The following is a 15,668-nucleotide window of genomic DNA, read 5'->3' as shown; positions in this document are numbered from 1 at the left end:
TGTAACCTGCTCACTGTGAGAGGAGAGCTCTGGAGAGAAGGCCGGGAGGACACCTCCATACTCCAGGGTGTAACCTGCTCACTGTGAGAGGAGAGCTCTGGAGAGAAGGCAGGGAGGACACCTCCATACTTCATGGTGTAACCTGCTCACTATCAGAGGAGAGCTCTGGAGAGAAGGCCAGGAGGACACCTCCATACTTCATGGTGTACCCTGCTCACTATCAGAGGAGAGCTCTGGAGAGAAGGCCGGGAGGACACCTCCATACTTCATGGTGTAACCAACTCACTATGAGAGAGGAGCTCTGGAGAGAAGGCAGGGAAGACACCTCCATACTCTAGGGTGTAACCTGCTCACTATCAGAGGAGAGCTCTGGAGAGAAGGCCAGGAGGACACCTCCATACTCCAGGGTGTAACCAGCTCACTATCAGAGGAGAGCTCTGGAGAGAAGGCCGGGAGGACACCTCCATACTCCAGGGTGTAACCTGCTCACTGTGAGAGGAGAGCTCTGGAGAGAAGGCAGGGAGGACACCTCCATACTTCATGGTGTAACCAACTCACTATGAGAGAGGAGCTCTGGAGAGAAGGCCAGGAGGACACCTCCATACTCCAGGGTGTAACCTGCTCACTATGACAGTGGAGCTCTGGAGAGAAGGCCTGGAAGATACCTTCATATTCCAGGGTGTAACCTGCTCACTGTGAGAGGAGAGCTCTGGAGAGAAGGCCGGGAGGACACCTCCATACTCCAGGGTGTAACCTGCTCACTGTGAGAGGAGAGCTCTGGAGAGAAGGCAGGGAGGACACCTCCATACTTCATGGTGTAACCTGCTCACTATCAGAGGAGAGCTCTGGAGAGAAGGCCAGGAGGACACCTCCATACTTCATGGTGTACCCTGCTCACTATCAGAGGAGAGCTCTGGAGAGAAGGCCGGGAGGACACCTCCATAATCCAGGGTGTAACCTGCTCACTGTGAGAGGAGAGCTCTGGAGAGAAGGCAGGGAGGACACCTCCATACTTCATGGTGTAACCAACTCACTATGAGAGAGGAGCTCTGGAGAGAAGGCAGGGAAGACACCTCCATACTCCAGGGTGTAACCTGCTCACTATCAGAGGAGAGCTCTGGAGAGAAGGCCAGGAGGACACCTCCATACTCCAGGGTGTAACCAGCTCACTAGGAGAGTAGAGCTCTGGAGAGAAGGCCAGGAGGATACCTCCATACTCCAGGGCGTAACCAGCTCACTGTGGGAGTAGAGCTCTGGAGAGAAGGCCAGGAGGACACCTCCATACTCCAGGGTGTACCCTGCTCACTATCAGAGGAGAGCTCTGGAGAGAAGGCCAGGAGGACACCTCCATACTCCAGGGTGTAACCTGCTCACTATGAGAGTGGAGCTCTGGAGAGAAGGTCAGGAGGACACCTCCATACTCCAGGGTGTAACTAGCTCACTATGAGAGTAGAGCTCTGGAGAGAAGGCCAGGAGGACACCTCCATACTCCAGGGTGTACCCTGCTCACTATCAGAGGAGGGCTCTGGAGAGAAGGCCAGGAGGACACCTCCATACTCCAGGGTGTAACCTGCTCACTATGAGAGTAGAGCTCTGGAGAGAAGGCCGGGAAGACACCTCCATACTCCAGGGTGTACCCTGCTCACTATCAGAGGAGAGCTCTGGAGAGAAGGCCAGGAGGACACCTCCATACTCCAGGGTGTACCCTGCTCACTATCAGAGGAGAGCTCTGGAGAGAAGGCCTGGAAGATACCTTCATATTCCAGGGTGTAACCTGCTCACTGTGAGAGGAGAGCTCTGGAGAGAAGGCAGGGAAGACACCTCCATACTCCAGGGTGTAACCTGCTCACTATCAGAGGAGAGCTCTGGAGAGAAGGCCAGGAGGACACCTCCATGCTCCAGGGGGTAACCAGCTCACTATGAGAGTAGAGCTCTGGAGAGAAGGCAGGGAGGACACCTCCATACTCCAGGATGTAACCTGCTCACTGTGAGAGTAGAGCTCTGGGGAGAAGGCTAGGACGACACCTTCATACTCCAGGGTGTAACCAGCTCACTAAGAGTAGAGCTCTGGAGAGAAGGCCAGGAGGACACCTCCATACTCCAGGGTGTAACCTGCTCACTGTGAGAGGAGAGCTCTGGTGAGAAGGCCAGGAGGACACCTTCATACTCCAGGGTGTAACCAGCTCACTAAGAGTAGAGCTCTGGAGAAAAGGCCAGGAGGACACCTCCATACTCCAGGATGTAACCTGCTCACTGTGAGAGTAGAGCTCTGGGGAGAAGGCCAGGAGGACACCTTCATACTCCAGGGTGTAACCAGCTCACTATGAGAGTAGAGCTCTGGGGAGAAGGCCAGGAGGACACCTCCATACTCCAGGGTGTAACCTGCTCACTGTGAGAGGAGAGCTCTGGAGAGAAGGCCAGGAGGACACCTCCATACTCCAGGGTGTAACTGGCTCACGGTGAGAGTAGAGCTCTGGAGAGAAGGCTGGGAGGACACCTCCATACTCCAGGGTGTAACCTGCTGACTATGAGAGTAGAGCTCTGGAGAGAAGGCCAGGAGGACACCTCCATACTCCAGGGTGTAACCGGCTCACTGTGAGAGTAGAGCTCTGGAGAGAAGGCCGGGAGGACACCTCCATACTCCAGAGTGTACCCTGCTAACTATTAGAGGAGAGCTCTGGAGAGAAGGCCGGGAGGACACCTCCATACTTCATGGTGTAACCAACTCACTATGAGAGAGGAGCTCTGGAGAGAAGGCAGGGAAGACACCTCCATACTCCAGGGTGTAACCTGCTCACTATCAGAGGAGAGCTCTGGAGAGAAGGCCAGGAGGACACCTCCATACTCCAGGGTGTAACCAGCTCACTAGGAGAGTAGAGCTCTGGGGAGAAGGCCAGGAGGACACCTCCATACTCCAGGGTGTAACCAGCTCACTATCAGAGGAGAGCTCTGGAGAGAAGGCCGGGAGGACACCTCCATACTCCAGGGTGTAACCAGCTCACTATCAGAGGAGAGCTATGGAGAGAAGGCCAGGAGGACACCTCCATACTCCAGGGTGTAACCTGCTCACTGTGAGAGGAGAGCTATGGAGAGAAGGCCAGGAGGACACCTCCATACTCCAGGGTGTAACCTGCTCACTGTGAGAGGAGAGCTCTGGAGAGAAGGCCAGGAGGACACCTCCATACTCCAGGGCGTAACCAGCTCACTGTGGGAGTAGAGCTCTGGAGAGAAGGCCAGGAGGACACCTCCATACTCCAGGGTGTACCCTGCTCACTATCAGAGGAGAGCTCTGGAGAGAAGGCCAGGAGGACACCTCCATACTCCAGGGTGTAACCTGCTCACTATGAGAGTGGAGCTCTGGAGAGAAGGTCAGGAGGACACCTCCATACTCCAGGGTGTAACCAGCTCACTATGAGAGTAGAGCTCTGGAGAGAAGGCCAGGAGGACACCTCCATACTCCAGGGTGTACCCTGCTCACTATCAGAGGAGGGCTCTGGAGAGAAGGCCAGGAGGACACCTCCATACTCCAGGGTGTAACCTGCTCACTATGAGAGTAGAGCTCTGGAGAGAAGGCCGGGAAGACACCTCCATACTCCAGGGTGTACCCTGCTCACTATCAGAGGAGAGCTCTGGAGAGAAGGCCAGGAGGACACCTCCATACTCCAGGGTGTACCCTGCTCACTATCAGAGGAGAGCTCTGGAGAGAAGGCCTGGAAGATACCTTCATATTCCAGGGTGTAACCTGCTCACTGTGAGAGGAGAGCTCTGGAGAGAAGGCCAGGAGAACACCTTCATACTCCAGGGTGTAACCTGCTCACTATCAGAGGAGAGCTCTGGAGAGAAGGCCAGGAGGACACCTCCATGCTCCAGGGGGTAACCAGCTCACTATGAGAGTAGAGCTCTGGAGAGAAGGCAGGGAGGACACCTCCATACTCCAGGATGTAACCTGCTCATTGTGAGAGTAGAGCTCTGGGGTGAAGGCCAGGACGACACCTTCATACTCCAGGGTGTAACCAGCTCACTAAGAGTAGAGCTCTGGAGAGAATGCCAGGAGGACACCTCCATACTCCTGGGTGTAACGAGCTCACTATGAGAGTAGAGCTCTGGGGAGAAGGCCAGGAGGACACCTCCATACTCCAGGGTGTAACCTGCTCACTGTGAGAGGAGAGCTCTGGAGAGAAGGCCAGGAGGACACCTCCATACTCCAGGGTGTAACCGGCTCACTGTGAGAGTAGAGCTCTGGAGAGAAGGCCGGGAGGACACTTCCATACTCCAGGGTGTAACCTGCTCACTATGAGAGGAGAGCTCTGGAGAGAAGGCCAGGAGGACACCTCCATACTCCAGGGTGTAACCTGCTCACTGTGAGAGGAGAGCTCTGGAGAGAAGGCCAGGAGGACACCTCCATACTCCAGGGTGTAACCGGCTCACTGTGAGAGTAGAGCTCTGGAGAGAAGGCCAGGAGGACACCTCCATACTCCAGGGTGTAACCTGCTCACTGTGAGAGGAGAGCTCTGGAGAGAAGGCCAGGAGGACACCTCCATACTCCAGGGTGTAACCTGCTCACTGTGAGAGTAGAGCTCTGGAGAGAAGGCCGGGAGGACACCTCCATACTCCAGGGTGTAACCTGCTGTCTATGAGAGGAGAGCTCTGGAGAGAAGGCCAGGAGGACACCTCGATACTCCAGGGTGTAACCGGCTCACTGTGAGAGTAGAGCTCTGGAGAGAAGGCCGGGAGGACACCTCCATACTCCAGAGTGTACCCTGCTCACTATCAGAGGAGAGCTCTGGAGGGAAGGCCAGGAGGACACCTCCATACTCCAGGGTGTAACCAGCTCACTATGAGAGTAGAGCTCTGGGGAGAAGGCCAGGAGGACACCTCCATACTCCAGGGTGTAACCTGCTCACTGTGAGAGGAGAGCTCTGGAGAGAAGGCCAGGAGGACACCTTCATACTCTAGGGTGTAACCTTCTCACTATGAGATCGTACCCCTCCACCCCAAGAGCCTCAACACCTGATGATCCTCCATCTGCACCAAGTCCGTCTCGAGAGAGGCTGCCCTGTGCCAAGCTAGGAAGGAGCAGTCTGTGACTGGCTGGGGAGGGACAGATTGCCTGGATGGAGAGAGGCACAGCTGTGTCTGGCTGGGGAAGAGTCCAAACTGTAAACAAGCTGACCTGGCAGGGTGAGGCCGAGCTCGTTCCGGCTGGAGAGAGGTCTAGCTGCTCCACTGGGGAGAGGCTGAGGAATGCTGCAGGTGAAGCCGAGTTATCTCTGGATGGCCCTTTAAACTGTGCAAAGGGCATTGATCGGCTCCAGTAATCATTCAGTGCACTGCTGAGGGATCGATGCCTCCCAGTTACACGGACGTGAACTTAGCTCCTTTACAACGCTGCACTCTGTTTCACAAGGTCCAAAGCTCATGTTTTACGTCATTTCCGACCTCCTTTCATAGAAACATACCAAGGTCTTATTTCAAATGGAATTCTACCAATAAAACGGCTGCTGCCTCCTTTCATAACTTTCTTTATAGCCAACACCTTGGAGAAGAATTCAAGGCCATCCATGCAGCCTCCTTTGCCAGCTGCAGTGCCTGCCCTAGTGCCTGCCCCAGCCCAGCTGCGGTGCCTACCCTAGTGCCTGCCCCAGCCCAGCTGCGGTGCCTGCCCCAGCCCAGCTGCAGTGCCTGCCCCAGCCCAGCTGCAGTGCCTGCCCCAGCCCAGCTGCAGTGCCTGCCCTAGTGCCTGCCCCAGCCCAGCTGCGGTGCCTGCCCCAGCCCAGCTGCGGTGCCTACCCTAGTGCCTGCCCCAGCCCAGCTGCGGTGCCTGCCCTAGTGCCTGCCCCAGCCCAGCTGCGGTGCCTGCCCTAGTGCCTGCCCCAGCCCAGCTGCAGTGCCTACCCTAGTGCCTGCCCCAGCCCAGCTGCGGTGCCTGCCCCAGCCCAGCTGTGGTGCCTGCCCCAGCCCAGCTGCGGTGCCTGCCCCAGCCCAGCTGCGGTGCCTGCCCCAGCCCAGCTGCAGTGCCTACCCTAGTGCCTGCCCCAGCCCAGCTGCGGTGCCTGCCCCAGCCCAGCTGCGGTGCCTACCCTAGTGCCTGCCCCAGCCCAGCTGCGGTGCCTGCCCCAGCCCAGCTGCGGTGCCTGCCCTAGTGCCTGCCCCAGCCCAGCTGCGGTGCCTGCCCCAGCCCAGCTGCGGTGCCTACCCTAGTGCCTGCCCCAGCCCAGCTGCGGTGCCTGCCCCAGCCCAGCTGCAGTGCCTGCCCTAGTGCCTGCCCCAGCCCAGCTGCGGTGCCTGCCCCAGCCCAGCTGCGGTGCCTGCCCCAGCCCAGCTGCGGTGCCTGCCCCAGCCCAGCTGCAGTGCCTACCCTAGTGGCTGCCCCAGCCCAGCTGCGGTGCCTGCCCCAGCCCAGCTGCGGTGCCTACCCTAGTGCCTGCCCCAGCCCAGCTGCGGTGCCTGCCCCAGCCCAGCTGCGGTGCCTGCCCTAGTGCCTGCCCCAGCCCAGCTGCGGTGCCTGCCCCAGCCCAGCTGCAGTGCCTACCCCAGCCCAGCTGCAGTGCCTACCCTAGTGCCTGCCCCAGCCCAGCTGCGGTGCCTGCCCCAGCCCAGCTGCGGTGCCTACCCTAGTGCCTGCCCCAGCCCAGCTGCGGTGCCTGCCCCAGCCCAGCTGCGGTGCCTGCCCCAGCCCAGCTGCAGTGCCTACCCTAGTGCCTGCCCCAGCCCAGCTGCGGTGCCTGCCCCAGCCCAGCTGCGGTGCCTACCCTAGTGCCTGCCCCAGCCCAGCTGCGGTGCCTGCCCCAGCCCAGCTGTGGTGCCTGCCCCAGCCCAGCTGCGGTGCCTGCCCTAGTGCCTGCCCCAGCCCAGCTGCGGTGCCTGCCCCAGCCCAGCTGTGGTGCCTGCCCCAGCCCAGCTGCGGTGCCTACCCTAGTGCCTGCCCCAGCCCAGCTGCGGTGCCTGCCCCAGCCCAGCTGCGGTGCCTGCCCTAGTGCCTGCCCCAGCCCAGCTGCGGTGCCTGCCCCAGCCCAGCTGCGGTGCCTACCCTAGTGCCTGCCCCAGCCCAGCTGCGGTGCCTGCCCCAGCCCAGCTGCAGTGCCTGCCCTAGTGCCTGCCCCAGCCCAGCTGCGGTGCCTGCCCCAGCCCAGCTGCGGTGCCTGCCCCAGCCCAGCTGCAGTGCCTACCCTAGTGCCTGCCCCAGCCCAGCTGCGGTGCCTGCCCCAGCCCAGCTGCGGTGCCTACCCTAGTGCCTGCCCCAGCCCAGCTGCGGTGCCTGCCCCAGCCCAGCTGCAGTGCCTGCCCTAGTGCCTGCCCCAGCCCAGCTGCGGTGCCTGCCCTAGTGCCTGCCCCAGCCCAGCTGCGGTGCCTGCCCTAGTGCCTGCCCCAGCCCAGCTGCAGTGCCTACCCTAGTGCCTGCCCCAGCCCAGCTGCGGTGCCTGCCCCAGCCCAGCTGTGGTGCCTGCCCCAGCCCAGCTGCGGTGCCTACCCTAGTGCCTGCCCCAGCCCAGCTGCGGTGCCTGCCCTAGTGCCTGCCCCAGCCCAGCTGCGGTGCCTGCCCCAGCCCAGCTGCGGTGCCTACCCTAGTGCCTGCCCCAGCCCAGCTGCGGTGCCTGCCCCAGCCCAGCTGCAGTGCCTGCCCTAGTGCCTGCCCCAGCCCAGCTGCGGTGCCTGCCCCAGCCCAGCTGCGGTGCCTGCCCCAGCCCAGCTGCAGTGCCTACCCTAGTGCCTGCCCCAGCCCAGCTGCGGTGCCTGCCCCAGCCCAGCTGCGGTGCCTACCCTAGTGCCTGCCCCAGCCCAGCTGCGGTGCCTGCCCCAGCCCAGCTGTGGTGCCTGCCCCAGCCCAGCTGCGGTGCCTGCCCTAGTGCCTGCCCCAGCCCAGCTGCGGTGCCTGCCCCAGCCCAGCTGTGGTGCCTGCCCCAGCCCAGCTGCGGTGCCTACCCTAGTGCCTGCCCCAGCCCAGCTGCGGTGCCTGCCCCAGCCCAGCTGCGGTGCCTGCCCTAGTGCCTGCCCCAGCCCAGCTGCGGTGCCTGCCCCAGCCCAGCTGCGGTGCCTACCCTAGTGCCTGCCCCAGCCCAGCTGCGGTGCCTGCCCCAGCCCAGCTGCAGTGCCTGCCCTAGTGCCTGCCCCAGCCCAGCTGCGGTGCCTGCCCCAGCCCAGCTGCGGTGCCTGCCCCAGCCCAGCTGCAGTGCCTACCCTAGTGCCTGCCCCAGCCCAGCTGCGGTGCCTGCCCCAGCCCAGCTGCGGTGCCTACCCTAGTGCCTGCCCCAGCCCAGCTGCGGTGCCTGCCCCAGCCCAGCTGCAGTGCCTGCCCTAGTGCCTGCCCCAGCCCAGCTGCGGTGCCTGCCCTAGTGCCTGCCCCAGCCCAGCTGCGGTGCCTGCCCTAGTGCCTGCCCCAGCCCAGCTGCAGTGCCTACCCTAGTGCCTGCCCCAGCCCAGCTGCGGTGCCTGCCCCAGCCCAGCTGTGGTGCCTGCCCCAGCCCAGCTGCGGTGCCTACCCTAGTGCCTGCCCCAGCCCAGCTGCGGTGCCTGCCCTAGTGCCTGCCCCAGCCCAGCTGCGGTGCCTGCCCCAGCCCAGCTGCGGTGCCTACCCTAGTGCCTGCCCCAGCCCAGCTGCGGTGCCTGCCCCAGCCCAGCTGCAGTGCCTGCCCTAGTGCCTGCCCCAGCCCAGCTGCGGTGCCTGCCCCAGCCCAGCTGCGGTGCCTGCCCCAGCCCAGCTGCAGTGCCTACCCTAGTGCCTGCCCCAGCCCAGCTGCGGTGCCTGCCCCAGCCCAGCTGCGGTGCCTACCCTAGTGCCTGCCCCAGCCCAGCTGCGGTGCCTGCCCCAGCCCAGCTGCAGTGCCTACCCTAGTGCCTGCCCCAGCCCAGCTGCGGTGCCTGCCCCAGCCCAGCTGCGGTGCCTACCCTAGTGCCTGCCCCAGCCCAGCTGCGGTGCCTGCCCCAGCCCAGCTGCGGTGCCTGCCCTAGTGCCTGCCCCAGCCCAGCTGCGGTGCCTGCCCCAGCCCAGCTGCAGTGCCTACCCCAGCCCAGCTGCAGTGCCTACCCTAGTGCCTGCCCCAGCCCAGCTGCGGTGCCTGCCCCAGCCCAGCTGCGGTGCCTACCCTAGTGCCTGCCCCAGCCCAGCTGCGGTGCCTGCCCCAGCCCAGCTGTCGTGCCAGGCCCCTGCAGAGGCTCAGGATGGGCCATGGCCCACACGCTTCCCCACCTACCATGCAGAACAGAGAGTGGCACCATACTGTGACTGACCCCTGGGAGTCACTGGTACCTCCAGCCAGCACCCAGCGCCGTACTGTGACTGACCACTGGGAGTCACTGGTACCTCCAGCCAGCACCCCGCGCTGTACTGTGACTGACCCCTGGGAGTCACTGGTACCTCCAGCCAGCACCCCACGCCGTACTGTGACTGACCCTTGGAAGTCACTGGTACCGCCATACCGTGACTGACCCCTGGGAGTCACTGGTACCTACAGCCAATCACCCAGTGCCATACTGTGACTGACCCCTGGGAGTCACTGATTCCCACAGCCGGTCACCCTCACCATACTGTGACTGACCCCTGTGAGTCACTGATCCTACATCGGGTCTCCCCTTGTCATACTGTGACTGACCACCTAGAGTTACTGCTTCCTACAGCCAGTCACCCCTCGCCATACTGTGACTGACCACTAGGAGTCACTGATTCCTACAGCAGTCACCTTTCGCCATACTGTGACTGACCACTAGGAGTCACTGCACTCCACAGCTGGTCACCCTCACCATACTATGACTGACCACTAGGAGTCACTGCTTCCTACAGCCGGTCACCCCTCGCCATACTGTGACTGACCACTAGGAGTCATTGATTCCTTCAGCCGGTCACCCCTCACCATACTGTGACCGACCACTAGGAGTCACTGCTTCCTACAGCCAGTCACCCCTCACCATACTATGACTGACCACTAGGAGTCACTGATTCCTACAGCCAGTCACCCTTCACCATACTGTGACTGACCACTAGGAGTCACTGCTCTCCACAGCAGTCACCCCTCACCATACTGTGACTGACCACTAGGAGTCACTGCTCTCCACAGCAGTCACCCCTCACCATACTGTGACTGACCACTAGGAGTCACTGCTCTCCGCAGCAGTCACCCCTTGTAATACTGTGACTGAACACTAGGAATCACTGCTCTCTACAGCCGGTCATCCCTCACCATACTGTGACTGACCACTAGGAGTCACGGATTCCTACAGCTGGTCACCCTTTGTGATACTGTGACTGACCACTAGGAGTCACTGCTCTCTACAGCCGGTCACCCTCGCCATACTGTGACTGACCACTAGTAGTCACTGCTCTCCACAGCAGTCACCCTTCGCCATACTGTGACTGACCACTAGGAGTCACTGATTCCTACAGACGGTCACCCCTCGTCATACTGTGACCGACCACTAGAAGTCACTGCTTTCTCCAGCCGGTCACCCTCACCATACTATGACTGACCACTAGGAGTCACGGATTCCTACAGCTGGTCACCCTTTGTGATACTGTGACTGACCACTAGGAGTCACTGCTCTCTACAGCCGGTCTCACCCTCGCCATTCTGTGACTGACCACTAGGAGTCACTGCTCTCTACAGCCGGTCACCCCTCGCCATGCTGTGACAGATCAATAGGAGTCACTGCTCTCCACAGCCGGTCACCCTCACCATACTATGACTGACCACTAGGAGGAGTCACTGAATCCTACAGCCAGTCACCCTTCACCATACTGTAACTGACCACTAGGAGTCACTGCTCTCTACAGCGGGTCACCCCTCGCCATACTGTGACTGATCACTAGTAGTCACTGCTCTCCACAGCTGGTCACCCTCACCATACTATGACTGACCACTAGGAGTCACTGCTCTCCACAGCAGTCACCCCTTGTAATACTGTGACTGAACACTAGGAATCACTGCTCTCTCCAGCCGGTCATCCCTCACCATACTGTGACTGACCACTAGGAGTCACTGCTCTCCATAGCAGTCACCCTTCGCCATACTGTGACTGACCACTAGGAGTCACTGATCTCCACAGCAGTCACCCCTTGTAATACTGTGACTGAACACTAGGAATCACTGCACTCTACAGCTGGTCATCCCTCAACATACTGTGACCGACCACAAGGAGTCACTGCTTTCTCCAGCAGGTCACTGCTTGTCATACTGTGACTAACCACTGGGAGTCTCTGCTCTCCACAGCAGTCACCCCTCACCATACTGTGACTGACCACTAGTAGTCACTGCTCTCCGCAGCAGTCACCTTTCGCCATACTGTGACTTACCACTAGGAGTCACTGCTCTCCACAGCAGTCACCCTTCGCCATACTGTGACTGACCACTAGGAGTCACTGCTCTCCACAGCAGTCACCCTTCGCCATACTGTGACTGACCACTAGGAGTCACTGATTACTACAGCCGGTCACCCCTCGCCATACTGTGACCGACCACTAGAAGTCACTGCTTTCTCCAGCCAGTCACCCTCACCATACTATGACTGACCACTAGGAGTCACTGATTCCTACAGCTGGTCACCCTTTGTGATACTGTGACTGACCACTAGGAGTCACTGCTCTCAACAGCCGGTCACCCTCACCATACTGTGACTGACCACCAGGAGTCACGCTTCCTCCGGCCGGTCACCCAGCCTCATACTGTGACTGGCTCCCAGAAGTACCCTGCTGTACCAAAGTCTGCTACCTGCAGGAGGCCAACCCATGCCCCATTATGACCCTCCAGCACTGCAAGGGTGGGCACGAGAGAACTGAGGTCCGACCCTTCCCCCAGTAGCTCACCCAGTGCAGTACTCCAAGTGACCAGTCAGGGAGGCAAAGCCAAAGGTGGGTGAAGACACCTCAGCGCACGCAGACTGTGGAGGAAAGAGATGGTAGGGAGGTGTAGGTGGGACCTCCTGAGAAAGGGATTGACAGAACTGGGGGGTGCCACAAAGGAGGGCAGACCGAGGAGGCCACAAAACAAAGGGTGACTGAGGCTGTCACCAGAGGAGGCAGAGGGAAGAGGCATCAGAAATATGTGGAAGTGGAGGGAGGGGTGAAAGTGACAGAGAGGGAACTACCAGCAAGACATGCACAGGCAAAGAGCCCCCACAGAAAAGGAGGCAGGGATGGAGGAGGCCACTGGACATTGAGTAAACATGGAGGGGCGGTAATCAGAAGACCGGAGAATGGGGGGTGGGGGGGGAGGAGTGGAGAGATTGGGAGGTGAGAGAGGGGACACTCAGGGAGAAAGAAGGACCACCATAGAAAGGAAGCATGCACAGAAGAGGCCACCAAGGAATGTGTGGCATGAGAGAGGTGGTAATCAGAAAGTAAGAGTGGACAGAAGAGGCCACCAAGGAATGGGCTGCATAAGAGTGGTGGTAATCAGAAAGGAAGAAGGGACAGAAAAGGCCACCAGGGAGTGGGTGGCATGAGAGACTTGGTAATCAGAAAGGAAGCAGGGACAGAAGAGACCACCAAGGAATGGGTGGCATGAGAGTTGTGGTAATCAGAAAGGGAGGCAAGGACAGAAGAGGCCACCAAGAAATGGGTGGCATGAGAGAGGTGGTCATCAGAAAGGAAGAAGGAGGTGGTAATCTGAAAGGAAGAAAGGACAGAAGAGGCCCCCAAGGAGTGGGTGGCATGAGAAAGATGAGAAGAGTACAGAAGAGGCCACCAAGGAATGGGTGGCATGAGAGAGGGCGTAATCAGAAAGGAAGCAGGGACAGAAGAGGCCACCAAGGAATGGGTGGCATGACAGAGGTGGTAACCAGAAAGGAAGAAGGAGGTGGTAATCAGAAAGGAAGAAGGGACAGAAGAGGCCACCAAGGAACAGGTGGCATTGGAGTGATGGTAATTAAAACTGAGGCAGAGACAGAAGAGGCCACCAAGGAATGGTTGGCATGGGAGAGGTGGTAATCAGTGAAGAAGCACGGACAGAAGAAGCCACCAAGGAATGGGTGGCATAAGAGAGGTGGTAGTCACAAATAAAGAAGGGACTGAAGAGGCCACCAAGGAATGGGTGGCATGAGAGTTGTGGTAATCAGAAAGGAAGCAGGGACAGAAGAAACCACCAAGGAATGGGTGGCATGAGAGTTGTGGTAATCAGAAAGGGAGGTAAGGACAGAAGAGGCCACCAAGGAATGGGTGGCATGAGAGAGGTGGTCATCAGAAAGGAAGGAAGGACAGAAGAGGCCACCAAGGAATAGGTAGCATGAGAGGTGGTAATCAAAAGGGAAGAAGGGACAGAAGAGGCCACCAAGGAATGGGTCGCATGAGAGAGGTGGTAGTCCGAAATAAAGAAGGGACTGAAGAGGCCACCAAGGAATAAGTGGCACAAGAGAGGTGGTAATCAGAAAGGGAGGCAGGGACAGAAGAGGCCACCAAGGAATGGGTGGCATATGAGAGGTGGTAATCAGAAGAAGCAGGGACAAAAGAGGCCACGCAAGGAACGGGTGGCATGAGAGGTGAGAAGTGGAGTACAGAAGAGGCCATCAAGGAATGGGTGGCATGAGAGGTGGTAATCAGAAAGGAAGGAGGAGGTGGTAATCAGAAAGGAAGAAGGGACAGAAAAGGCCACCAAGGAATGTGTGGCATGGGAGGTGGTAATCAGAAAGGAAGCAAGGGACAACAGGCTACCAATTAATGGGTGGCATGAGAGTGGTGGTAATCAGAAAGGGAGGCAAGGACAGAAGGGACCACCAAGGCATGGGTGGCATATGAGAGGTGGTAATCAGAAAGGAAGTAGGGACAGAAGAGACCACCAATGAATGGGTAGCATGAGAGTGGTGGTAATCAGAAAGGAAGAAGGGACAGAAGAGGACACCAAGGCATGGGTGACACGAGAGAGGTGGCAATCAGAGAAGAAGCAGGGAAAAAGGAGGCCACCAAGGAATGGGTGGCATGAGAGAGGTGGTAATCAAAAGGGAAGAAGGGACAGAAGAGGCCATCAAGGAATGGGTTGCATGAGAGAGGTGATAGTCAGAAATAAAGAAGGTACTGAAGAGGCCACCAGGGAATGGGTGGCACAAGAGAGGTGGTAATCAGAAAGTAAGAATGGACAGAAGAGGACACCAAGGGATGGGTGGCACGAAAGTTGTGGTAATCAAAGAAAGAAGGGACAAAAGAGGCCACCAAGGAATGGGTGGCATGAATTGTGGTAATCTGAAAGGAGGCAGGGACAGTCCAGAGACGTCATACTCACGATGTGTACGCTGGATAAATGAAGCCGATGAGGTTGCACAGGAGAGACGCCCCGTAGCCGAATATAAGGTAGACCCCAAGAGAGCAGACAGACCCTAGGGAGAGGAGGAGACAGCATCACTAGAAGGTCGGGCACTATGGGACCTAACTCCTGGGCTCCAGCTATGACACCTGACTAGTTAACCTCCAGAGTGGATTTCCAAGCACTCCTCTCCAGGCCCGGACCCTCTGGAGGGTGGAGTGCAGGAGTCCAAAGCTCCCTCAAGGAGGTGGTGAGGGCCAGATACTCGGACACAACACCCTCAGTCCCCCAGTGCCTCGTAAAGAGGAGCCCACCAGCCACACAGCCTGAACATCACACCTGGGGTAGGATCAGCGATGGAGAACCAGAGTGCCAAGCGGCTCCATGCCATGTGTACATCTGCGGCAGTCCTGGCTTTTCGGCCTCTAGCACGCTGTAGGGTGAAGTGTTGCTCTAAGACTGCATATGGCCTCCAAAATCCCAGAAGAAATATAAAACCCAGCGCAACAGAAAGTGCCTCCCTCTTTCAGAGTTCAGTGCTCCCTTAGCTGAGCTCTCTCACTCAAGTGAAATGAAGGGACATGTCCCCCCTCAGCAGTGGCACCACCACAGGAGGGGCTGTGTCAGTGTGGGGAGCACCACTCACCTGTAGATTTAATGTTATGGGACAATGTGGCGCTGGTGTTTATAATAATATTTGGACTCCTATATTTGTCTAGCAAGGACCGAGAGAGGTCCACAGATACCCAGCAAACTCAGGTCCTTTGTTGCTGTAGGAAGTTGGCTCTGTATATACTATCTCAAAGTGAGAGATAGTGTGCACAGAGTCCAAAGGTTCCCCTTAGAGGTTGATAGTGGCAAAATTAGATAATACTAATGCTCTATTGTGTGGTCGAGCAGTAGGCTTATCAGAGGGTAGTATTAAGCATTTGTTGTACACACACAGGCAATAAATGAGAACACACACTCAAAGACTTAACTCCAGACCAATAGGTGTTAAATTAAGAAAATAATATGTTACTATTTAATATTAGAACCACAAGATTCAGAATTTAGATAAGTACATAAACTGTAAGATAATTCACACAGGTAAGTATGGAACTTTGAATTAAAACAGTAATGTACACAGTTTTGGCAAAAATGGCAATAAGCTATTTTAAAAGTGGACACTGCAAAAAAATCAACAGTTCCTGGGTGTAGGAAAGTGCCATCTTGCCTGGCATGTTACCCCCATTTTTACTTGTGTGTCAGTTTGTTTTTGCCTGTCTCACTGTGATCCTGCTAGCCAGGACCCCAGTGCTCATAGTTTGTGGCCTGAATGTGTTCCCTGTGTGGTGCCTAACTGTATCACTGAGGCTCTGCTAACCAGAACCTCAGTGCTTATGCTCTCTCTGTTTTTAAAATTGTCACTGCAGGCTAGTGACCAATTTTACCAATTCTGATTGG

At 58.1% G+C, this 15,668-nt stretch overlaps 1 protein-coding gene across 2 annotated transcripts in view; it reads right to left on the bottom strand.

The window, feature by feature from the left end:
- The window catches only part of REEP6 (receptor accessory protein 6), a 106,787-nt gene that overhangs the window by 27,539 nt on the left and 63,580 nt on the right, over positions 1-15,668 (bottom strand). For both annotated transcript variants that reach the window (XM_069216386.1, XM_069216387.1), the window contains exon 2: positions 14,202-14,295. In XM_069216386.1, coding sequence (XP_069072487.1) covers positions 14,202-14,295 — 94 coding nt within the window. The remainder of the gene's footprint in view (positions 1-14,201; positions 14,296-15,668) is intronic.

This window comes from Pleurodeles waltl, chromosome 12 (assembly GCF_031143425.1).
Source record: "Pleurodeles waltl isolate 20211129_DDA chromosome 12, aPleWal1.hap1.20221129, whole genome shotgun sequence".
NCBI classification, from domain to species: domain Eukaryota; kingdom Metazoa; phylum Chordata; class Amphibia; order Caudata; family Salamandridae; genus Pleurodeles; species Pleurodeles waltl.
Note: the sequence above shows the minus strand (reverse complement) of the source record. Positions and strands in the feature narration are given on the sequence as shown.